General features: G+C 34.2%; 1 protein-coding gene across 1 annotated transcript; it reads left to right on the plus strand.

Annotated features, from left to right (window-relative positions):
• The first annotated feature begins 274 nt into the window (after window positions 1-274).
• LOC110447728 (sulfotransferase 1C3-like) lies at window positions 275-16,162 on the plus strand. The gene is made up of 5 exons (XM_021493614.1): window positions 275-787; window positions 11,269-11,580; window positions 11,886-11,995; window positions 12,321-12,507; window positions 15,810-16,162. Exons 1-5 carry the CDS (start codon window positions 616-618, stop codon window positions 15,923-15,925), a joined length of 897 nt encoding a protein of 298 aa, XP_021349289.1. The 5' UTR covers window positions 275-615; the 3' UTR covers window positions 15,926-16,162.
• Window positions 16,163-27,463: the final 11,301 nt, after the last annotated feature.

A 27,463-nucleotide genomic window follows, 5' to 3' on the forward strand; every position in this document is an offset into this window, starting at 1 on the left:
ACGACCTTGGAGTTGGGTCCATGATTAGCGACATTTAATAATCCTCTGATCTCTGGGTGGAAATAAACTGGACATTTAATAATCCTCTTATCTCTGACTAGGGTCTTCAAATAGTTCGGGAGTGATTAGCGCGCTTTCTTATTTGGCGCGGTTTTCAAAACGGCAGGGAAAGCACCCGGTGACCTCAAGGTTTCCAGACAAATAAACTGGACATTTAATAATCCTCTTACCCGGACATTTAAATCGCCACCTGAAACGTTGTCGTACGTTTCGGTTTTTATTGTATTTGATTGTCGGTGTGTTTGTGCTAGGTTTATTGTTTTTTCGTCTTAGGTAAAAATTGGCGATGGTTTTTGCTCTGGTGTTTAAGTGAAATTTCCGTGTACCGCAGCCGCTGTGACAGCTTGTCCGCATCTGAAGAGCTGTCCGACCTCAAAGGGAAGACGTAAAACCCATCAACCAACCAATCTTCATATAGTATACGGTGGCACGTGCGCATTAGCGGATCACAGTTTTGGAGAAATAGGCATAGCAACCCGCCAAAGCTCTTTTCGAATTTAATGTTCAATTAAAAATTGATTTCAACTAACGCTATTGGTGACGTATAGAATCAATATGGAACTTGTTCATAAGATAGATGACCAGGGAAATACCATCATATTCAAGCGGTGTCTGGGTCGAACGTTCGACAGAGATACCCGAGGTAATGTTTCCGATCAGCTGAAAGCCATAGCATCGTTTCAGTGCAGGACAGATGATGTGCTTCTTTGTACATTCCCACGTTCAGGTAAGTTTGTAATGGTTAATTAATGTACTTTAGTATGATAGAGATTTAGCACTACATTAATAAGCTTCACTCTACCTGCCTTTGTATGATTTATTTCCTTTTTATACCCCCGCAACGGAGTTAGGGGGAGTATACTGGAATCAGCTTGTCTGTCCGTCCGTCAAAACAACTCCTTTTAAAGTTATGGAGCGATGTTAACGAAACTTTCCAGATTTGATAACTACCACCTGAAGTTGTGTATCCAGGTTTTATTTTTTCGTTCTGACCCTTTTTTTTCGAAATTATCGCCCTTTGTTGAAAACATCCTGAAACATTTTGTCTGGACAACTCCTTCTAAAGTTATGAATTGATTTCATTGAAAATTTCCAGATATGATAACTACTACCTGAAAATGTGCATCGAGGTATTTTATTTTTATACTGACCCTTTTTTTACAAAGTTATTGCCCTTTGTTGAAAAACCCTTGTCCGGACATATCCTCCAAAACTATGGGGCCAATTTCAAAGACAGTTTTCAGATATGATAACTACCACCTAATATTGTGTATCCAGGTATTATTTTTTTCATTCTGAATCTTTTTTACAGAGTTATTGCCCTTCTCCAGAACTTCTGGACCAATTTCGATGAAAGTTTTTCTACATATGTTTCGAAACAGTTTTGACAAGTTTTTACCATTGGGTGACGTTGTCATCATTGATGAGTCCTGGTTTGATATGGCAGCCTTATGGTGCAATACATTTCTACTTTGTTTGGTTTCTGCATAATATGAGCTTCCTTCCAAATTTTAAGATGTTTTAGATAAACAGAGTATACACACATGTCTGATTAGCTTATTTCTTTTAATAACAAACACACATTATGTGAAATATAAAATAGCTAGAGAGATTGTCTGTAGGTGCTGTGCCAATTATCGCCTTTCAATAATGCATATCAACTTTTATTATATATTTATCTATATATTCATTGAAGAATAAAGTAATGTTATATATCAAGAGTATGCAAGAGGATTTGGTAACAAGCTTAAAGTTTGTGTAAAACCATCTCCTATTAAACCAAGGCAGGCGGGTGTTAAACAATGATGTTACTGTCTGAGTACTGATCCTGTGTTTCATAAGTAAATATAACTTAAACCAATAATGGTATAAAGATATACAATGTGCCATGTATACATTATAGGTATAGACTAGGGTAGATAATGTTATATCATAACACAAGTATAAAAGGTAAATATAGTAAGGGTACATTGTAAGTACATTATTGATACGTAAGTTAGTGTTATCGGCTTACGCTAGTAAAGTAACTGCATTGTAATTACATAAGTATAAACGGGTTAACTTAGTGAAGGTAAGTACATTGTTAATATGAAAAGGCAAAGCCTTAATTAGCGAAGCTTTTCTTAATCTCTGATATTTACTGATTCAGAATGAGATAATACTGCTTTCAGAATGAGGTAAGCTAAAATTTATTTAAAGTCGGCTAGTCGAGGGATAACAATAAAACATAAACTCTATTGAGATTAAGACCGACATAATAATAGGGGAGATCGGTGCAAATTCGGCCTTTTTTTATAAAGTCCGTTTTGGGAAGTATGGCAGCACGTCCGTTTTTGAACATTATTTAATTTTCCCTGTCGGATGATCGGATGGCCGAACGAGCCCCGCCATGGGATAAGATCGGAGCGGCATTCGGGTAACTTTGGCCCCATTGGAATCAGCTCAATTATGACGTCATAAAGCATGCAACGACAGATTTTACCGCCGAGTTTACGACTTTTTATGTATTACATGGGCCAATATGTCCAGGCCCAAATTGATATTTCATTAAATTCTTATCGTACAGCAATATGGTAGTGAGTGCTTGGCTTTGCTTTTATGTATATCGTTTGACCGTAAAAAAATAGCAATTCCGTTTACAGAAAGTTTGCATAACTAGAAGCGAGATCATGATTTTCTTTCTTCTTTCTGTAAAGTCATTTTCTCCTGTTTAGTAATTCCACATTAGAGTTTTCCTCGCCATTTTTTCGTGTGAATGCCCAGTCAACTAAACTGCTAAGATCTTTAAAGTTGTAAATATTAGCTCAAAAACAAAAATGTCGAACTTGCCCCGGTCTCCTGTATGTAGATACTTTTTATCGTTGATGATTGGTAAAAATGTATTGGCAATATAATTTTTGCATCAATGACGCCATCTTCAAAGCTAAAGTAGTTATTTGTTGCTGTGCGTAAAATATATGATGGGTCGGGTGGCGCAGTGGATAGCGCGCTCGTCTTCACAAAGATGGCCGGATTCAATCACAGTTACCTGCCCGATCACGCGGGTTTTCTCCGGATACTCCGGCTTCCTCCTAAATTAAGAATTAAAACCTCTGCGTGCTTCCGTCAGGTCACAAAAAGAATGATTGAAATAAGTTGGGGAAAAACTGTTTGGTAATTGCTATAGAAAAAAGTGCATATTACATTTTTGACGATAAGTCTACCAAAGTAAATGTATAGAGATGTTAGTTAAAAAAATGAAATTAAAAAAAGAAAACATTGTAATACTTTAATGTTACTGAGATTCTCGTTATATCGATACATAGTCTGAATTCCTGTTCCATCCTGAAACACCGGAATGATTCCAAGTTTTGTAACTGTCACTGAGGTCTGACAGGTAATGATGCCAAATCAAATTAAATAGTTTCTGTCTGTAACTAGTTATAAATCGGCATGCGTTGTGAAAAAGTGATACTTTGTTGAAAAATGGCGTTGAACTCGGGTTCGTTGTCTGGACAATTATTGTTGATTTCGGCATAAACGAATTATCCATTGTTTCTTTTATGAGTGGTGATGCATACATAAATTATGCAAAGATTATAAACAGACTTTCAAAAATGTTAATTATTTCGTTCATATTCTCAACAAATCGAAATCAAAAGCTGATGAAATTTTTGACGATGAAAATGAAATGTACACGTTGACCTTTAGGTTGATGCCAAATCAAATTAAAAAGCTTCTGTCTATAACTAGTTATAAATCGGCATGCGTTGTGAAAAAGTGATACTTTGCTGAAAAATGGCGTTGAACTCGAGTTCGTTGTCTGGACAATTATTATTGATTTCGATATAAATGAATTATTCATTGTTTCTTTTATGGGTGGTGAAGCATACATAAATTATGTAAAAACTATATTTCGTTCATATTCTCAACAAATCGAAATCAAAAGCTGATGAAATTTTTGAAGATAAAACATAAATGTACACGTTGACCTGTTGGTTTAATGCGGCTCTTTTTGAAAAGATCTCCCGGTAGAAATATTAACAGAACCTGGTTGATGACAAAAACAATCTTCAGAAAACATCCGAGTTTTTACTTTTTGTGCCTGTTGCAAAAACTGAAATTAAAAAGTCATGAAGCACCGATAAAGAGATAAATGCAACAGCCATCAGTTCCAAGATACTCTGGTTATTTTTCATCCTTCCGGAAATAACCGATGAAGGCCAATGGAATGTGACGTGCTTGTGACGTAATATTATGATAATCTCTGAAAGACGTTTCATGCCTGCTAGTATCAAAATGTATGTGACCGTTTTTTTCACTCAGAATGTATATTAGTTTTTACCTAAATAAACAAGTAATAAAACATCGGTATCGTTTTCACTATAGTTGAAACACAATTGTCTTTGCTTCAATGATACACTTCCTGTTTCCCCACTGGACGTCTACTTCCGAACGAAAACAAATAAAGGCAAGATGTAGCAAGGGAAAACAACTCTGTTTACGCGCGCATTTGTTACCAAGAGCTTGGCTTGGGCGCCCGAGAGCTACGCTCTTATTACACAAGTATAATCGGGTAAACCTAGTAAAGGTAACTGTATTGTAAATACATAAAAATCAACGGGTAAACCTTGTAAAGGTAAATACAATGTAATTATCTAAGTATTACCGGATAAACTTAGTAAATGTAACTGCAATGTAATTACATGAGTATAAACGGTTAATACTAATAAAGGTGATTACATTGTACTCACGTAAGTAGATTGTAATATTTGACTGTGCATATAGAATAGATTTTTACATACTACACATACATATATAATTAATCATGTGTTTAGTAACAACATAAAATACAACAGTAGTGCCATGTTTAGGTGTAGTAAGACATTCATATAGTATAGGTATGTACTAAAGTAGATTCATCTCATGTTTCATAAATACATAGAATAACATACATCCACACCGATACACACACTCACACACACACATGTATATGTTTTTCAATTGAAAATATGCAGTGGAATCATGAATTGAATAAACAAAACACTCATTTTTCATTATAAATTCTTGTACAGCCAAAACAATTTCCTCGTTTTTTTGTAAAATAAAGTCTGGACCTCCCCAGAGTAAACAAATAGTATTCAAATCATAATCCGATGTCCAGATGGTTTGTTCTCTTAAATTTGTATACTTTTTACCATACAAATAGAAAATGTAAGTTGTCCTCAATGTAACCACAGGTACAAAAATTATCATCACTAAGATGTTGTTGTATCTTTGAGCAAGATACTTTACTCCGCTTGTTCCAGTCTTCTCAGCTGTAAACGAGTACGTGGTTGGGCAGTGATAGAATTGTAGAATGCTAGCTGTGAGCGCCGAAATGGCAGCACTGGCTATATGCTCCACGGAAAGTTGAGGAAGATATTGGCTGGTTGCAACGGCCCTATAACCACGGATAATTATTTGTGACCCGCTTTGAGACGACCTACAAACTAGGTTGTGATAAAGCGGTATATAAGAACCTCGAATTATGATTATTATTATTTTTATTTTTCTCCAAAAGATGTGCTTGTAAGCTACTACATTGTAATCTGAGTCTGGTATGATACCATTGAGCTTTACAGTTTCCATAGGAACGATAGATTGGCGATTTGTTTCTGTCTCTATCAAGGTATTTTTTAAGGACGGCACAAAATAATTTTCTCTAATGGTGGAATGTAGGTTGTTCCACAGATGAACAGTGGTTGGAAGGAAGGAGTTTGTGTATGAACTGTTATTAGATTTGATGGTAGATAATTGGTTTGATTGTCTAGTTCTTAGGCTATGTTTTTAAGAATGTTTTCTTGGAAGTACACTGTACGTTAGAAAGGGAAGAAGGAGTATGATGATGGACCATGTTATGAAACTTGATTATCTTGCGGGTTTTTTTGTGCGTTCTGCTAATATGCCCAAACATTATTAGTTATACAGGTCTTTGGCAGGGTACATGGTCTCATGTTCGCTGTCAGGACCTTATGTACCCTGAGCCGAAGCTCAGGGTACATAAGGTCCTGACAGCGAACATGAGACCATGTACCCTGTCAAAGACCTGTATAACGAATTTGTCATACTGCAAAGCAATGTTCAAGCGTTGTCGTCTTGTAAAGACTCCCATCCTGTTTCCTTGCATCGAGATTAAAATGGCCCAATGCCTCGTCTAATCTTGGCTTCGAGAAGTCCTCAAAATCTGTGTCTTGCTCCTTTTCGCTTAAGTATGCTCTGAAGGTTTTGCTTGCTGAATTGTTACTTTTCTTTGTGTTTGTAGGTATAAGTGACGCCCGTTTTGTCTCAATTTCACTCTCCGTGTGGCTTGCAAACCGTTTCGCCATTTTGTTCATTGTTGACATTAGCAGACGAACGTTCTCCGGTGTGTTCGATTCGAATCTGCGAGTTATCTCCCTTACAACAGGCGCGCGTGCTCTTATGTACCCCGGCAAGGATACTAACATAGCTTCAGGTACCTTGGCAATTCGACCAATCACCGTGCGACATTTTTCTTTGCAGTATGACAAATGTTTTTGTATAATAGGTCGATACTTACTAGTTTTGGTGCTCCAGTAACTATCCTTGGCGATTCTTACTGATTCCAGTTAAGTAATAAGGTAGAGAATCCCATACAACGTCTGAGTATTCGAGTATAGGCATAGTACAGGAGAAATATATACGTTCTAAGGTGCTACGGTCAAGAAGGAATTTAAGTTCCGTAGCACAGCGAGCCTTTTTGGTGCTTTCGAAATAATAAATAATACCTGGTTAGTCCAACTTTAGTCAGCGTTGAAATATACACCTGGATGTTTATGTGTTATAACTTGTTTTATATTCGTGTTGTCGATACTTGTTTTGCATCCGAAACAGTTGAAAATTTGAAGATATCTCGTTTGCTATTTATTAATTAATATTATATGTATTAATTTTAATTATGTTTAAGAAGCTAACTGGAATATAATATATATCATAATATCTGCAACAACAAATAAGTTGTAAAATGAAATATACAGGCAGACAGGCTTATATCATCCTTTATTAGTTATCCTTTCTTGCCATCAAGTTACCATAATGTGAAAACAGGCATTGCCTAAAACGAGCAAAGCGTCTAAATGCTGTTTTTTCAATCTTTTTTTCGAAATAACATTATTTAAAATATTATATATTTATTCGTTTTATAGCGATAAAGCAATCAATGTAAAATAAATAAGAAGTAAAGAAAAGCATTCGAATGAATTATGCAGTTCAAGAGAAAACACAAATGCTTTTGGTACTGTTGCATTTAATTGCCCCGTCTATGGCCTCAGCGTGATGTTTCGGAAAGAGTGAGGCCCTGTAGAGGGACTTCATATTTGAATATGTATTGTTTATCAAATAAAACTGCTATTATCTGTTATAAGAAAAGTTAAGTACATTGGTGATTAAATTCCAATTTTATTTTCCGACATGATAACCTTTGCCTGATCCCTCTAAATCGTGTAAAAAGAGAATCACGATAGCCCAAACATATCCGGATTTCCGTCTGGTTTGGTAGTAACTATATACTTCCGGTTTATGTGGAGTGAAGAAACGACTGAAAATTTGAAAAGAAGCTTCTGTTTCTATACTTTTTAATGTCATGAATTTACATAACCACAGAAAAAAGTATCAAATATAGAGATACTTTTGAGAATGTGTAGCAAAGCTAAACAGCATTGTAAAAAAAGGGTCGCAGTAACTCTGCAAGCTACTTCCGTGACGAAGGATTTTTGATCGCCTAGCATATCGACATTACCATGACTACATTTGTTACATACATGTTAACGGACAAGAGCTTCGCTCTTATAATTATATATTCAATTACGATGTAATTGAAATGTTAGCTGTTGTTGAAACGTTTGTCGATATGTCACAGTGACCGTTTGATGCCAGTTTTAGCCTTAACAAGATAAAGGTCTTTAAAGATTTAAAGAACGTCCGCATTAAGGATTGCTTAGTTTTTGCATCTGTCGTCACAACTATAGTGTGCTTGTATTACATTGCAGTGACCATCCAGAGTTTGTCCGAAATAAGTTATTTCCTTTAGTTCCTTTAGGCTTTCTATATTTCATGTTATCATAAAGAACCACACATTACTGAATATTTGCCATGTCACAAAAAAAACGAAAAAAACAACAAGAGCCCCAGAGGGCCTGTATCACTCGCCTTGATTTTTTTTCTTCTTATAATTCTTATTGTTATTACTTTCGTTATGTTTTTTCTTATTATTCTTATTCTTATTAGTGATTTCCATTTCGGATGGAAATTTCTATTGTTTGCGATATGGTTTTTCTTATTAGGTATTTTTATTTAGAATGGAAATCCCTATTGTTTCCGTTATGTTTTTTGATATTTTCATTCCTGTTCGGGATTTCTATTTTGGATGGAAATCGCTATTGTTTTCGTTATGTTTTTTCTTATTATTATCATTATTTCCCCAGATCTTGTTAACAGTTTATCTCATGAACGGAAACAGATATAACCTTCATATTTCATTTCATTTTCAGTATGTAATAGAGGCCATCATTTCTTAAACGATCATGATCATAATGCCAACGGTCAAGGTCACAGATCTATAAATTGAGCATTTTAAATGTTTTTTGAAAGACCATAACTTCATAAGCGTTCGCTATATTGCATAAACGCTTTATACTTCTTGTAGATCTTGTGCGTGGCTTACTTATTTCCATGACATGTTATCAGAGAATAAGTCAAGTTCAAGGCCTCAGCCTCGCTATGGGGTCTTATATTATATAGGTCAATTAAATAAAAATATCAAAATTGCAAGGTTATAGCATTAAAAATGATGAAGATATGCAACTTTGAAAAATGTTCATTTCCAGCCATCATTCATATTTTTCAAAAAAAAATGCATTTAAACTCTTTTCCTCCGTTATCATAACATATACAATGTTGATATTTTGCGAATCCATAGTATGTATCCTGAGTTTCAAAACTAACGATTATTACATGTGCATCAACTGGGGGGAAAAGGTGTGCAAAACGGCTGATCTAGAAAGTTTATAACAAAATCTCTCAATCTTGTATTTTAATGCCAAATTTGTGTCTTGTTATGACAAGCAGTCAGAAGCTATTTAAGGTGGGAATATACTCATTAATTGAAGTTATACACTCCAGAAAGCTTTATTCCATATATTTACCTAAACCATACTTATGAAGACTAGTAGAGCTGGACTGGGTCATTTGCCTTCCAGCAGGTAGCTCAGTTGGTGCTATTAGTACAGCATCCATCTAGAGTTCAGAGCGTTCTGGATTCGAATCCCAGTCTGGCAATGCATTTATTTCTACTGTTATAATTACATTTTGTGCCCAAATAAATAGACATAAAGAATGTGGTAAAGGTCAAGTCCCCATAGTGCTCGGGGTCGATATAAGACTTTAGTGAGGAAAGCAGGAAAGTAGCAGAACTGGATCTGGTTGTTCGCCGGTGACCAGGTAGCTGTTAACAGAGTCCATGGTTCGAATAGGAGAGCTTAGATTTATAACCCTACTCCATAGGAATGGTCTGTGTGGTATTTATATTGTATGCTTATTACCGCACCTAAACTTATATAAATGTGCAGAATATGGTAATAACGAGATAGCTTAAGTTGTAACAATGAGATAACACAACTAGTAATAATGAGGTCTTTCTTATAAAACAGATGGGAAGGTGTGTAAAAATCTTTAAACCATATGCATTTCAAACATTAGAGCAGTATTTGTTAATTTCAAATTGATAATTAGTAGTGTGTATTTTATGAACTGTGCAACTGCAAACAAAATAAATGTGGCCACCAAGGTTATGGTAAACCTAAGGGACTACGAAATCCGCCAGCAGAGTCTACATCTTGGATATCTAAAGTAGGTTTAAAAGCAGCATTAATTTAAAGCAGCGTAGTTGGAATTTTCTTCTCGAACAGCTTGTTCGTTTTGACATAACAACCCCTTCATGCAATATGTCGTTTTTTGGTCTGAAGCGAAAAAAAACAGAAACTAAACACATTAGAGCTTATCAAAAGAAGCTAACAGGATATGGCTAACAAGATATGGCCTGAGAAGTGGAACTGCTATATTCTATCATAAAGATCGTTTTCTCTATGTTACAAAAAAAATCTCCATATATATCACCGCCGGGTTTAGACCACTACATGTGACGATGAAATATCCAACCTCGGACCTAGTATCACAAACGAAACAAAATTAAGTTTTTGTCTTCGCCATCATGATATCATTAAAGTTGATGTTTTCTCATGCATTTTTGGTATGTTTTGTTGATCCGTTGTCACTACCCTGGGACTCCATATGACGACTTTATATTGCTAGGACTTTACCTAGTTTTAAATGACTGGTGACGTCGATGAATTTGAAAACGCTTACCTTTTGGCCCGTCTGGTCTGTTCATTCTTTGTACATTTCAAGGGTCTTAGAAACTTTGTTTATATTTGTTTTAATTCAATTTGCAAATTTGCAAATACTTTGTCATTCTCTTGTTTATATTCTAATACAAACATGCAAGTGTAATGCATGTTTGATTTGTTTTAATACGGCCAAACTTGACTTCTTTTTTTATTATTTCGGAGAGGATAATGAAATTATTATATTATTAAAGATTAAATTTTCCAAAAATTGTAATGAAAACAATCCGACCATAGATGGTTCAATTTTGATTTTAACACAATCAATATGTGTGGTTTACATCTGCATATTGCAATTTTGTTGGCTGTTGTGTGAAAATTGAGATAAAAATAAATTCTTGTTGCCATACGTTATAAAGTAGCGTGATTGAGAATATCAAAGGCATTTTTCCGGTTTTTATATTTTACCATATGTTTTGGATCACTTCATAACACTATTCTCATATTATAGATTTTTTAGTCTAAATGGGCGAAGTGACCGGAGAGTTCATTTAATAGTTTCTATGTTTGGGTTTTTCTATCGACTTGCTACAAGCAATTTATTTAATTGACGCTTTCTTGGAAATTTCATTTCTAGAGTTATAATTAAAAATAAACATTGTCTAAACGATATAGTCTTGTCAAGTTTATGTTTTCATGGGTTTTGTCTTTCTACAAATGCATATTATCTTAGACAGCCGTTATATTGTGGATATAACATAAAGGTCTTGTGAATAAATTGTATTTATTATGAGAACTGATTTATGTTTTCTTGGCGTTACACTTTAAGGTACGCATTGGGTGTTCAATATGGCCAGAATGATCCAAACAAAGAATCTTCAATACTCGGGATCACCAGAGATGATGGAATTTCAGGACATTGGAATCATTGACGAGATGACATCTCCAAGAATGTTTCATACGCATCTGACCTACCCATTCATCCCTAAGGCTGCAAAAGATGGACAACTGAAAATCATTTACGTGATTCGGAATCCAAAGGACGCTGCCTGTTCATACTTCACCTTTCAATCTAAAATCGAAAACACTTGTTATAGTGGGAATCTGGACGGATATGTAGACGCATTTTTGTCTGAAGAGTGTTAGTTTTTTTTCTATTTTTAGTTATACTATTTGTTTCGATTCAACTGTTTTATCACATCTCACATTCACGTATTTTGCATATTCAATATGAATTCCGACTTGATTATAATTTACATTTACAAAATATATACTGTTTCATCTCATAATGCCTAATTGCAGAAATGATTTTTTTATTTAAAAGGCAAAGGGATATTTCATTTTGCAAGATGATATAATGCGAGCAAATTTCAATGTTTCTAGTGTTTAGTTTAGTTATATGAAATAAACTTAGTCAAATTTCGTTCTTCTTCCTATTTCATAAAGTCATTGGATCTGGTGGATCATGGTTTACACACACGAGGGAATGGAACACTGCGAAGTTGACCAATCCTAATCTGAAGATATTGTGTCTCAGATTTGAAGATCTAAAACAGGTAGGACACCTACTATGAATATTCAACCAGTACCAATGTTCTTTTAACAAAATTCGACAGATTCTTTTGATCTTTTAATATTCATAAAAAAACTAATTTAGCTAAGTTCTCTTTTATTTCTTAAAAAAGACGTACTGGTCGAAAGTCATTTGAATGATACAAAATATGTCAGTTACATATTATTTAGATATACTGAGATATAATGCAATCTATTTAATTATGTCTTTTCTTCTGATTTATTGCTGCTGTTATTGACATTGAAATTTTGTTCTTGTCTGTTGACGATGATTTTTTTGTTGTTTTTTTCTTCCTGTTCTTAACTCAGAACCTGTATCAGAATATCGTAAAGATAGCAGATTTTTTAGAAGTCGATCGCGAGGAAAGTTTTCTAAAAAAAGTGGAGCAAACTGTTGCATTTGACAATCTAAAGAAGCAGCACGCAACAAGTGCAGGTGAGAGTGAGCTGTGGAAACATCTTGGAGATAAAGGAAGGATGCCGATATATAAGAAAGGTAAATACATCATAATAACATATTCATTATATCCTCTATAATACTAAATATTGAAAACTCGTTTTATATTTAGAATTAGGTAGCTGTGTGTAAAATTATTCTCTGTATATCGACAATTTAGAACAAAAATGTGGTCATCGTGTATAAAGGTCCCAGCATCCGTGTGTTTGTCTCAATAGCATAGCTATTTGATGTGAAAACATACAGATGTCACTGCACTTTTCAAAGCATTAAACCTACTTTTGCATTTGGCCATCAAAAGACTATGACTAATTTAAGTAAACATTTGTTCACTTTTACCCCATACAGAATTTTTGTACCAATTTCTCATATTTGTACATAGTTTGTCATTTGTGAGCACTTTTTCATCTGTAAAAATCTGTAAAATGTATAAATCTGTAAAAGGTGGGGTCAACGACTATGGAGATTTAACATTAACGTCGGCCCCCGCTTGGAATTTCAAAACAAGATAAATTCAAACAGGTCTGGGTATAGGAATCTTAAATCAGGAAAAGTTAGTTTCAAAATTCATTTTATGATAAATGGGACCTAATTGTCTTACACCTGTGTGGTTGTTAAAGGTGCGGTAACACAGTTCATCCTAGAGCATTTATAATTACATGACACAATTTCTATACAATTATATCATCGTCGTGTGCAACATATTCCAACTGTTATTTTGATATCAAATATTACAACATTTCAAGAAAGAATTGTTCTTTTTATTGAAGATTTAAGCAGATAAGTATGTGAAATGTCATTACAAATGAGTAAATTTCCATTTTTGACACGTTAATTTACATAGTTCTAAAACGAGTCTATTTTTCATACTTGCTTAAAAGTTGGCTAACAATGATATCTTTTAACATCAGGAATTTCCAAATATTTGACAACCCGTAATTTTGTGATGTTACTCTTTTGATTCAAAAAAAAAAACATAACTCCCTTTCCACTTTTTCTTTAACATTTGTTTCTTCATGACCAAAGTTCCTTGGGTCTTGATATATGGTAAGGAAGTTGTTAATGTGAATGGATTTAAGTTTTGTAAACGTTGATGACCTTAACCTTCGTTCAAGGTAATATAACTCAAATTCTCTAAAATATAATGTTTGTATGGGGAGTAAGAAAAGGATATCTTTCATTGCTTTATTTGTTTAGAGTTAACGATATAAAATAGTGTAATATCCCTTCATATTTTGTTTAATAAATGGGCAATAGGCAAAATAAAATAATAACTAGAACTGTAAGCCAAAGGTTAACTAATACCGCAACCCTTAGTTTCCCACCAGTAATTATTTAAGTTTAAAGATCACTTACATACTTCCTGTACTCCTTCCCCATGCCAAAACATACTTGCAAACCAAATCCCGTAGCCCAGATGAATCAGCTCTGCTGAAATCGTCCAAGTAGTTAAGGAAGAGTTTTCGAGACAAAGATTTATAACAAAGGGCCATAACTCCTTAAATATGATCGAAATGAAAAAATATACTACCCTGATGCACGACATCAGGGGTAATAACCATATCTGTAATCTTTCAATGAAATCGACCCAGTAGTTTATGAGGACATGTCCGGACAAGGAATTTTCAACAAAGGGTCATAACTTTGTTAAAATAAAAGGGTCAGAATCTAAAAAAATAATACATGGGTGCACAATTTCAGGTGGCAGTTATCATATCAGGAAACTTTCGTTGATAGGTCCATTACTTAAGAAGGAGTTGTCCGGAAAAAACTTTTTCTACGGACAGACAAGCTGATTCCACTATACCCCCTTACTTCGTTGCGGGAGTATAATTTAGTGTATAATAGTTTAACTATTTAGATAATCTTATTGTTTTATTCAATTGCATAGCTTTGTCTTTAACACAATCTCAACCTTAAGTTGTTCGCCAGAGGAAATATTACTTTGGGAGAATGCATATTCATAGTTATAACTGCTGCACATAACTTGAAAACATGCGTTATATAATTAAGTGTTTGGTATGATACAAAAACAGAAAAAGTATCGGTATTTACCAATATAAACATTGATAATCAAATCTCCATGATAATGTGAAATTGGCCTTTGATCACGTATGGCATGCTAAAAAAGTTCTTTATCGGTTTTTATATTACATAAAAATGATTCTGTAGACAGTATATATATATGGAAAGTTTTGAAAGAAGTTTAAGTTTAATATATAGACTAACATTGTAACTATATAAAGGCAATGTTCTAATTAAAAGTATCATTACGCTGACTGCATGTATACCAATATGACATATTTAATATCACAATAACAGTAATTTTGTACATTGTACACTATCATAATTCATTTTTAATATAACATTCGCCTGCGACATTTATTGGTCATTTTGTTAGGATACCCCGTCTCTCAACCTGGTGTTATTAAAGGAGGTCCACTACGGTTATCAGTAATAATTATGAATATACACATGGCAAAAGAATAAAAGAAATCAAAGTGGTGCCAAATGTTGACCCCACTTTTATGAATTTATAAAATTAATAAATTAATATATATAAACAGCCAACGTGTATCATAGGACCGCAGGACGTCTATTTTCATCTGTTGTCGACAAAGCATTATTATCTGACATAACCATATAACGAATAGTCGAATGATTATCTGTACCATACACATAGATGATTTACTGAGAAATGTTATTAATTTTGTATATGTGTTCATTTAAACTTCTTTTTTTATGAATCAGTTCCTGCATAGGACAATAACGGGATGAAATTGATATTTAGGGGACAGAATATAGTATATCGTTTTGATTATTTAAAACCTCGAACTTTTTCAAAATATTGACATGATAGGTACAATCATATTTTATTATTATGTATTTTTGCCGATATGCTTTATGTAACCAACACTGTATTATAAAAAAGACATAACTTTAATCATATTTAAGATTGATGGTGTTTCTTTTCTTGTTCCATTTTTTATTTTAAAACATAAAAGTTTGCATCTGTTATACATTACTTTTTACCAGTTATAATCTTGAAAACACATGGAAACGTAAATCTGGACTACAATTTAATTAAAATACAAACTTATGTTAATCACTCCTGTTGGCCCGGGGGTTTTTATTTGGGAGGGAACCGGAGAATGTAAACACAATTATATACTTTTATTATATTGGACATTAATGGACATCAATGGACATAGAAGAAAAATAGTTGAAATAAAAAGGTTAAACGGACTCAAGTCTTGATGTTTACATGATGTTGCTGTGTTCTGATTTTGAAAAGCCTATCCAATATAAAAATATATTTCTGATTTTTATTTATTACGCAGGAATCGTTGGTGAATGGAAGAACATGCTCACCGTGGCACAGAATGAAAAGTTTGATAAAGTCTATAAAGAAAAGATGAGTGACTTGGCCATTAAAATTAATTTAGAGTACGAGTGAATCAGGATGTTCATGCATTCTTTTCCTCGTTATTTTCTATATTTATCAACAATATATGTAGACATGCAAGCTCAAAGTAATTTGCAATGTATAATATGTTCCGTTACAAAATCGTCTTCAATTATTACCGAAGTTACCCGAATGAAGTATTTTGGATAAATAATTGGACGTCTATTTCCATCTGTTGACGACAAAGCATGAATTATCTGACATTAAAATATAACATATATTTACTGAGAAATGCTATTACTTTTGTATATGGGTTCATTTAAACTGTTTAATACACTTTATTATTATTTAATAATTTGATAATTTACACAATAAAAGTAAGTTTTAACAAGTTATATACCCATGTATATGTTGCCGTTTATACTTAAAACATGAGGACAAGCAACTTTGAAGGTAACCATAATAAATACTTAGATTGCAAGAACCATGCCGTAACAATATTCCATATTTGAGTCATCACATATCGAATATAAATACTAATTGAGTTAGAAAAATAAGTTTCATGATTAAAACGTCGTTTTGTATTGGTATAACTAACTACTATCACCAGCACCAAGACAAACACAAAACGAGATTAACATTCTTTTACAAAACTGTCGAGGAGCAAACTATAACAATGCCTATCAAAGACTTCACTCGTTTCCAGCGAGTGAGGAAAATAAAGCACTACAGCGGAAGTTCAAGGACTGAGAGACATCAAGACCAATTCCAAATTCAATCAGGAACAATAACACAGCAGTCATAATACACAAAAGCAATACAGGACAATACATAAACGTAGTCTTTGTGCGAACAGACATATACTTGAACCACCTGGGACGACAACACAGCTAGGACTCAAGAAATAGAGGCATTCAGATTGTCAATCACTTCCAACTGAGACTAACCAAATCTATGTATCGTATGAATACATTATCATCATCTTTGACTCTGTTAAGTATAACATGTCGATAGATAGATTTCTGTGGCTAAAAGGTGGTAAAATCATTCAAAAGGTTAGCATGATGAACACCATAAACAGTCGTTTTCACGTATTCATCACCAGTATATTTCAACTTGGTCTTTGTCGAATTTTCCCCAAAATTTTCTCCAAGACATTTTACAACCATTTATTTATATTGCCGTTTGAGGTAGCATTTATTTCAGGCGAAAGCTTTAGGAAGGAATCAATATACTACAAATGTTGGCAAGAAAGTAGTAAATGATCAAATCAAATATGCCAATATTTGTTTAGATCGATACATTAAATGGTACAGTTGTATACACTGAAATATATAATAATGAGATAAGTGTTATTACCTTGAACACATTGGACAACTGTTACATTACACTTCTACCATCCTCAATATCAAGGGGTTTTGCTATGATATAGCTTATGGGTGCAGAGAGTGTAAGTGAGCGTTACTCCTGGATATCGAGGATGCATTATTATCCCCTCTGCAACAATCGAGAAATGCCTGATTTGTTCACTCGATGTCGATCAATCAATCAACGACCTTTGTACTTGGTTTGCATGACTAAACTTAAATTTGGAAAAAAACGTTTATTTTATCGTCATTATGCAGATCAATTTGTCTCAAGAATATAACTATAACGTGATATTAACCTCTGGTATCATTTATGAAGAATTACTGGATAGCGTCATATCAGCTCGAAGGGCCAAAGAGTTTGTATGGATCGAGGGTTGATTAGTAGTGGAATATAGTAATGGCCATATCATAACCTTTTTCATCATTTACTACACACTGTTAATATTGAATACAACATACAAAATGCCATCAATAACTCCAATTGAGTGTAATGGAGATGTGATTTCCTTAAACGTGTACGTATCCGGAAGGAAAATGGATATAGCGTGTGTCGGGCAGATATTGCTAGTGAAGAGCGGATAAGGGTCAGTGAGGACATATATACATTATTATAGACTATTTGGTCTTAGATAGCAGTATCGTGCATGCTAAAAATGCCATATCTAGGACAAGTTTTAGATTATTTGTATCGACTCACTATATCACATTGCTATTTTGAATGTTATGAACTGTGTGATGGTAGTCATGCCGACGGAGATCCCGGTGTTGGACGTGTCCCGGTAAAGCCTGGATATGGTCAGTCAGGAGGTTGATACACAGACTATCCGGTTTCTGGCTGAATCACTTTGTAGGGCCTTTAGAGATGGCGGCTTCTGTTACATCACGAATCACGGCTTTAAGCAGTCCCTGCTTTGTTAACTGTTTATATCATTCAGTTTAGGTTTATGAAGCGTTTCCTGGATGTTATCGAATGTTAAACGCTAAATGTTAATAAAAACATCGAAAAGAAAGATTAAATGAGCGTGATTCGCCACAATTGTTAATAAAAAAACTTATTATGACTGCAACATAGTGTGTAAAAGATAAATGCTCAGTGACACGCATCCGATTTCTTACACTAAAATCAAATGAACATGGTGCGCTTTAACTTGCTGCAAATCGTTTGTTATTTTAACTTCGTATACGTCAAGATGTTCATATCGCAATTTTAACAAAACAATACGATAACACATTCAGAAACAATAATATAGGAAGCTACCGTTTTTAATTGTAACGACTAGTAAGGTGACAAATGACCGAGAAGGCCTTATATAAATATTTTGCTGAAATAAACGTTTTGAGTATCCCATTGGAAAAAGATACATCTAACAGTCGTCCGCATAGAAAATTCGAAATCAAAGAAATTAACATCATAATCAATTTAATTTCCTATTTCATCGTTATTTGTTACATCGGTTTTCCGACAATCACTATAAGTATACTCACAACCGACTCATCAGATAAAACTGCTAAGGGTTGTTAAACATTTTAGACACGCATTAGTGGGTTACAACCTGGACGTGGTTTTATTGGTCAATCATTCAATGATGATGTCACATAGCAATGCTTTCTGTTTGCATTGTCTAATGTGATGTCTTGATTAATGGCATTTCTGTCTGTCTGTCTGTCTGTGATCGTAAAAAATGGTATTTCCAAGAGAAACCTGTAATTGGTGAATTTTCAAAGCGTCAATTAACTATATTTGGTGAATTCAAAGTGTCAAAAAACACTCGGTTAACCTGGTGTCTTTTAAAAAATCGTAAAATACAAACTAACACGAACTGGATAACATGATAACCAACCGGCAATCGTTCGGGATCCTAAGTATCAGCAATTGGAAATATCAATTGTTCCTTTTGGTTTGTTGTTTACAGGTGTGTAACCGGCGCGGCGAGTACATCCTAGCCTCTCCCATTCATGGAACAGTATTGCGTAACTGATGCAGAGATGAACATCTGACCAGTTAATCGCATAAAGGAATCTTTCTGAATGTTCGTGTAATTATCATGTTTCATTGAGCGATTTACGTTAGATTTCTAAATAAGAATCAAAGGTTAACATATTAATTACCCAACGTTAAATTGCGAAAAACGTAGAAATGTAGTATTTTTTCATCAAAAAATATGTGGTAGGGGTAACATAAATCGCTATTCTGAGTTATATAGATCAGTTAAAGAAATGTTACTTCCTTAATTTAAGAAAATACTCAATTCTGCAAACAATCATACATATCGGATAACACACTTGAATGATATTGTATGAAATTGTTCTGTAAATGGTCAAAACCCCAAAAATCATCAAAAATCTCATATTATGCTAAATAAGTGTCCTCGACCGATCATAGCACATAAAACTAACATACGAGCTTATCAATTATTTTTCATTTTCTAATATACATTAACTTCTTTTCCAAAAATAGATAATTAAAAAAAAAAAAAAGTAGCATCGGAAATGTTCAGAGGAATTCATCCTTAGGCATCATTGTTAAGTAAGTGTTTGTTAGGTACACTGTATATTTTCAATTTTATAAGTTTAATAATATTATCTATATGAAAATATAAAGTAACTTACGTCGGATATATTTTCTGATCTTAAGTTGAATTCTGCCCTGACATTTAGGCTGCCGTAGATCAGCATATATGTTTGCAAACCATTTCCACTTTCTAATCAGATTCCACGATAGGAGGAGATACCACAGAATTGTTCCAATCAGAAGTCTTAAAGAGTTTTTAGAGCCGAATTCTACTGTCATAGAATATCCAACATACGTCAGAAATAATGCTGCAAAGATGATTTTGGTCGCCGATACCGGGACCGTTTCGCCATCGTTGAGTGTTACGGTTATAACTGTTTCTTTTTCGAGATCTTCCGAATATGTTATTTCGGTAGTGTCCGGTATCTGTGTGTAAATCTTTTGACCTGCCATCGCCGATGTCGCAAGGTCCCCAGGTACTAATAGTATAGTTTTCTATTGTAAAGTCAACAGAAGTGTGTAAATATTTTTGTCGGCTTGAACATGAGGAAATGTAATGTTTATAGACAGAAAATGCCTTTGGACTGTAATGTCTCTCTTGCTTTTAGATATAAACAAAGGCGCCAACTGCAGGTTCCTCAATATTCTAATCGAAATAGGCAGACAACTACTTTATTGAATGAAGTAAAAGCTGAGTAAATTCAAGTTCGCTTTTATTACTGTTGCTTTCCTCTTTTTCCTGTTATTGCCCAACCTTCAGGTCAACCATTACACATTTTATCACTGTTTGGCAACGATGATAACTGCTATCCAGAGTTGCAATAGTAGTTCACAATATAGACTGAGGTACAAAGGGACTACATTCATATGCTTATGAAGTTTTCCGATTAGAATAATAGATTCATTATATTGCCATGCTTTGTATTTAAGGTAGAAAGCAGCCCAAGTATTGGTATAACAATGAAGAAACAACATTTCCAATGTAGTGAACTTTTTATATTATATTACACCTACAAAATACGTTTTGCTGCGTGAGTAATATTATGTAATAATAAACTGAATTTTATATATGCAATGTATTTGGAAAGTAAGCTAGCGTCTTCTGTTTTATCGCTAAACAATTATGTGGGCAATGTTATGAAAGTGATCTTGTATTGCAAATTTGAAAAGAAATAAAAAATAAAAAATATCTAATGCTATATTTCCATTGGATATTATATAAATACAATTTCAAATTGGCATATTTAAAGACGATGTAAACAAACGCGCATATCCCAAGTTAGTATTAAAACAATTTTGGTATTTATCAAAATCTACCGTTGCGAATTCCTGGTTGTTGACTCTAAAGCAGGCATGTTATGTGTTATCGTTATTTGATATGTGATTGATTGAATATGAAGACCCTTTAAAAAACCAACAACAGCAAAAAATAAAAACAAAGATTTATCGACATACACAATCTACAAATATCATTATCATTTCTTTTGAACCCGTATTAATGAATTTATTCTCATGCTCAAGCATGGATTTCTGTGCTCAAACTACCTTTCTTGCAACTCGCTTAAATCACGTGACACGTTAAAAAAATAAACTGTGAACATTTTAAACTGTAATCAAGATTGAGGTGTCTTAAAAATTCTTACAAATCATTGATAAAATACGTTTTTAAATATATTTATCAACAGAACAAGACATTTGTCTTGAGCACACAATGTGAGTTTGAGCATGAGAACGAACTCATGAATAAGAACCCTGGAACTACATCTAAATTTTAAGCGATATTGGCCTCTTCATTAAAAATGCACTTTTGAACTGAGAAAGGCAAGTATACAACGTACTTAAGTTCGTTCAGCACTATAGGTTTATGTAATATCATTTGGATGCAGTTAATTTAAACTAAAATTGTAAAATTGATATTCCGATATGAAAAAAATCACTTAAGCATAGTAAATAGCTATTTAATAGAAACACACACGACAATTATTAAAAAGAAAAGAAAAATGAGACTCATTAAAAATGTGCTGACATAGAGACTGCTTTTAAATAGACATAAAGGAGTCAATATTATATGTGTATCCAAACGCAATGACACCAATTATAAAATTAATTGAACGGAATTGCAGGTTATTTCACTTTGCTGAAATTTAATTAACACCAAATTACCATCAAAAAGACAAAATGAAGTAGTGCTTCATGTGACTGGAACTTTTTTACAAAGGTAAAAAAGTCTTTTATTCACTTTTTTTAGTACACATACACAAATGCACATTGTTTTCATATTTGGAGTAGAAACAAGCCACGATCGAGTGATACTCTTGATTCTTTATTTGATGGTGATTAAAATTTATTATAAAGTTTTAATAAAAGACATACACATTTTAATATTTACATCTTGGATGATGTCCCTTTTGCGATAAATGCAGCCAAAGCTATGTTCCCTGAACAACGCCATCGCATATTTCTTGAGACATATTTTTTTTTTTTATTAAATGCCATATTCGTTGTTGCTGTTGCTGACATTTCCTTCAGATGTTTAAGCTTTTTGTTTGTTCAAACTTGTGGATCTGCGGTCAAAACCAAAAACATTAAAGGAACGTATCTATCACGATTAACCGTGTCAATTTCGAATTTCTATTTCACTTTATAAACAGAAACGATTCCATCTTTTTCTTTGTGATATTCGGAAACAATCTCCTTACGGACTTTTTCCCATTTCCCCTCCTTTTCCATCTCGTCCATTAAAGGTTCCAAATGTCCTTTGTACTCCTGTAACGTATTCAGCAGTGCTGGACGAGCGGCCATCACAAAATAGCCCCCTACAACATATAAACACATGATCCATATTATAAGTAATTGTAAAATAGTTTTCCTAATATCTACCTACAGAAAACATCATCCATAGCCAAACTCTAGAACATTGGTCAGTGGTATATGTGTATGCCTTACAACATCTTCTATATCCAGGGGTTACGCTAACTTTCGCTCTCTACACCCCTGGAATATGCAATAGGAAAATTGAATGCTCAGTCTGCAGCACCTTGAAGATAGACGAGAAGACTAGTGTAACCCTTTAATGTACATTAAAAGAATCTCGCGGTCGTGTAACGGTAAAAATTGACAGGCTTTGAAGTCGGACGTCTCTCCTTTGTAATCTTCAAAGGACAGGTATCAGCCTAGCGATTGGGCTGGTTTTTTAATCTGAGACCAATCAAACAGCTATCTTCTTACCTTCAATTTTGCTATGATATATTCCAGGGATGCAGAGAGCGAAAGTGAACGTAACCCCTGGATATGGAGGATGGCCTTACAATAAAATGTATATCAGATTTGAGAGAAAAAAAGATATCTTTGTACATCCCTTACGATTCAATGCAAAAAACTCCTGCATGATGTTGACAAAGAAATCTCAGTCAAAGAGTGTATCACTAGTCTTTGCTTTTTACAACTAATTTTTACAATAGAAAAATTTGGAAGAAAAATAATCGATCATTTCTGTGTGTTCCAGGGAGAGAAATATCAATCTTCGGGAAAAGATTATTTTTTAATTAAACATTCGACAAAGCCCCTTAATTACGAAACCCCTTAGAGCTAACCCTCGGGTTGAACTTTCCCTGAATTCATCACAAATGTATGGTAAATTCTATCAACTTTAAATGGTTTAAGCAGAAAGTAAAAAAGAACCCATGCTTCTTTTGGATACAAAATTCTTATACAATAGGTCAATTATTCTCTTATTGAGCTTATCACTTACTTTAATCGCATCTCGTATATGAAGCATTAATGCTTTAAGCGCAACATTATGATGCACACGGTTACCGTTTCAAAATTATAAAAACAGTTATTAACTAAACCTTTCCACGTTATATGTTATATGATATTTTCAAGTAATACAAGTTTTTCTCCCCTAAGCCAGTAATCGCTCGTTATTTATATTTAGTTTAGCAGTAAGTTTCAACACATGTTGAACGGTTTGGAAGGGACACCTACATCGGAGCTTGGTGTAAATATGCTAAATAGTCTGTCAGCGAAGACTGAAATGGAAAAAGTGCTGTTGAGTGGTTTTAATATTACTAAATTCTGATAAGGGGACATTGAAGAGATCAAAATATATGGGCTGCACCCATTGCAACAGGTTTTTTTCGGGTCTGTCCTGCACACCTGGTGACTATATGGGTTGCTATGCTATTGTGTCTAGTTTATGACACATCAGTTAGGTGACATATAAAAAGTGCATCTTAACTGGCCTTAAACACTTGGTAGTTTGGATCTGGTCTGTAAGGGTTTTCGGATTGAGCTCAGACATAAGATTATTTAAGAGTGCATCAAAGAAATGTAATATCCTAGGCACATCGGCAGGACGTTTAGATTCATCAGCACGACACCAAACCGGTCGTATCATTCCAACTGGCTAATACGACATGTTTAGGATCAAAAGAAGAATGAAAACACCAGATACTGCGATGGACTCCTAATAGCGGCGTTACTATGCTAATAGATTGTTTAGACTTCAATAAATGAATGATAATTAATAACGTCTTAAGGTAATATCTTTATAACTCCACTTTACCTGGTTTAACTAGACGCACGGCTTCCCACAAGCAGTCACATGGCATATGCCTGTTGCTACAAGCTCCGCATATAACAATGACGTCATAGATATCTATTGGAAATTACAATATAAGATTTATTTTACACATAGGCAGTGCGTGTATAAACGTTTTGCAATGTTCCAAAACCAACTGGTCTCTTACTTTAATTTTCATTTTAAACTATTTTAATTTATTGTACAGATGTAAATCCTCATATATAGTTGATGATTTTGAGTTGAAATATATGGCAACACATTTATGTGAAAATACAATATACACGAAAACTTAGTGCAAAAATACATAGTGCAAGATTTATTCCTTCTTACAAATAGATTAAATGTATCACATCATGTAGAACTAAAATATTATTTGTAATATTAAACTGTGATGTTTTACAAATTATTCACGAAGTTTGTGTAATCCTTATCTTGTTCAATTTTGGTTCAAGGTTTTTTTTTCGAAGTCCGTGGGTTTTTTTTATTATACATGTACATGTATTCATTATGTACAAGTAAAACAAATCCCAGTATGTTACAAATTAACAAATCGTTACCATACACCACACTCTCTTTCATGGCGTTATACCCCTCACTCTCTTTCATAAACTATCGATTTATAACTTTTTCGGGGGGATCCGACGTCAGTAATAACTTCTTGATTACTTTAAGACGTATAAATGTATCGCTTAATGGCATTCGTATGGTAATATATGTAGAATTAAAGAGTACACTATACTTATAGGCAAAACTACTGAACTACAAAAGTCTATTACAAATAATATCATGACCCATGCCACTCTATGTTGTTATCAACTTTTGCAAAGACAAGAAACACACTTACTGAACTCTAAAAAGCACGGGAGAACAAATAATGCTTCAAATACATAGAGTAGAATTCAACTGCTTTTTAAAGATTCATGTATGTAGGTATTGTATTGATTTTTTTCTGTCTATGAAAATTAAAATGAAAAAAATATATATAAAAATTACTAAATAAACGTTTAACATTTCTTGTAAATATTGAATAAGTATATATAATTTATTGTAGAATAATTTCACCTCTGTTTGTTCGAAACTATCAAACTTATTGCAGAGCTATCAAAATATCGTGCTATATATCACTTTAATAGGCATATGTATGAAGATATGTATCTATATATTTAACTATGTTAAATGTGTCTATATGTTGGTAGTTTCCTGTGTATTTCTATGAAAATGAAAAAAAAAATGAAATAAGCTCCTTTCATTTCTTTGTGCAAAAATGGTATGAATTATAAATAACAATTTTTTTAAAAAAATGAAAAAAAAAAATGAAAATATAAAAAAAATTAAACAAATGTCTATCATTTCTTTGTCAACTAGAAAGGTGTATACAAAACCGTTATAGAATATTTTCATCTCTTATGTTAAAACTATAAAATAACACAGCTAATTCAAATGCTATCAAACCTTGTGCTACAATGCATAAATGTGCATCACTGATACAGACATTTAGTACAATCTGTCTATATGTTCATATTGTATTATTTATATCTATGAACATGAAAATATGGAAATACAAACTGTTTTAAACCAAGAAACATCTGGGAAAACCCGTCACTTTCATAGATATAGTGAATGTGACTATATATCAACAGTTCAAAACGTCATTATCAATTGGTTTTATATCTATTCCATGCATTTTCTTTACTAAAAAATATTTACTCATCGATATTTTTTTCCTTTTTCAAAAATGCTGACTTTGGGAAATATGGGCAGTTTTCCGCCATGGTGCTTTGGTGTTTTTTCGTTATTTTGCTTTGGGGTTTTTTCGTCTTTTCGTTATTTCGTTTTTTCGCTTGGTGTTTATTTCGCGAGCGGTTGGGAGTGACCCCAGAACTGGCCAAACTGGCCTGCCTCAGACTGGGGCTGGCCACCTTGCCCAAAGGGCGAAGGTGGACCCCCATTTCCTCCAGTTGGAAATCCGGACATGTACGGGCTAAGCCCGTAACTGCCAGGATGCTGCCGTAACCCAAAACCATCCGCAGGCTGGTAAGGGCGGCCCAAGGATGGTTGCCCGCAGGCACCCGTATACCCTAAGCCAGGGGGAAACGGAGGCCGGAAACCGGCCCCCTGTCAGGCAAACCAAACATCTGAGGGGAAACCCCCCAGGTTCCCGGCAAATGACACTCCGGACCGGACCTAATTATAGGACCGGGTCCGGGTAACTGACCGGGAGGGTAAGCCTGACCAGCATTGCTGCGCGTCACAAATCCTGGTAGACACAGACAATCATGAAAAAAAATCTGTAGTCACACCAGGACCTGAACCCGAAAGTCAGTGACCGGCGGCTGGTAGTCCCTACCCGAAGGCAAGCGCGAAAGCTTACGGGCCTTCCCGGCCAATTCAACCCTGGGCTGTGCCAAGCCAGGGTCGGGCTGCCCCTCCCCTACTCCAGGGAGTTCCTGAACAGGAAGGGCCATCCCCTGCTCACGAGAGAAATACTTTTCAACAACAAATAATTGTAGTAACAAGGGCAGATGGGTATAAAGCACACAAACTGCGCAATAAATTGACTTGGCACTAAAACCAAACCGACAAAACAGCTCCGGGCGTCAGCAGGAAGTAGGTGCCATAAAAAGATATAAGATATAAGATATTATCGGAAAACGCATTGAAAACGGGAAAAAAAGTTGTTTGTTCACGTTACAAAAATCGGGCGTCCTACCGATAACTACGGCTTCTGTGTCGGACAAAAGGAACTGATTAAAGAAAAGTTATCTCAGCATAAAAAAGGTTCCATTAACAAGTATGCTTTAATATATGTAAAGTATTGAAAACATATAATTATCAAATATCTCAAAACGTTCCATATCTGACACATATTTACCTGTACACGTAGTGGTTTTGCCAGAAATGTCTATTGTGTGTGATGGTTTATATGACATACTAAGTGTTAACTTTAGAGTGTAAATGGAGATATATATGCATGGTCTAGAAAAAAGAGGCCAATACGGAAGACATCGAAGGACATTTTTGGTTACAACTTATGCATTACCATTTAATTGTTTCTAAATGTCCCTCCAGGGCTTCGGTAGGCCAAGGACATCGAGTCATATTAAAACAATATCACAAACGTT

The sequence above is a fragment of the Mizuhopecten yessoensis genome, unplaced genomic scaffold (assembly GCF_002113885.1).
Source record: "Mizuhopecten yessoensis strain PY_sf001 unplaced genomic scaffold, ASM211388v2 scaffold3575, whole genome shotgun sequence".
Lineage (NCBI taxonomy): Eukaryota > Metazoa > Mollusca > Bivalvia > Pectinida > Pectinidae > Mizuhopecten > Mizuhopecten yessoensis.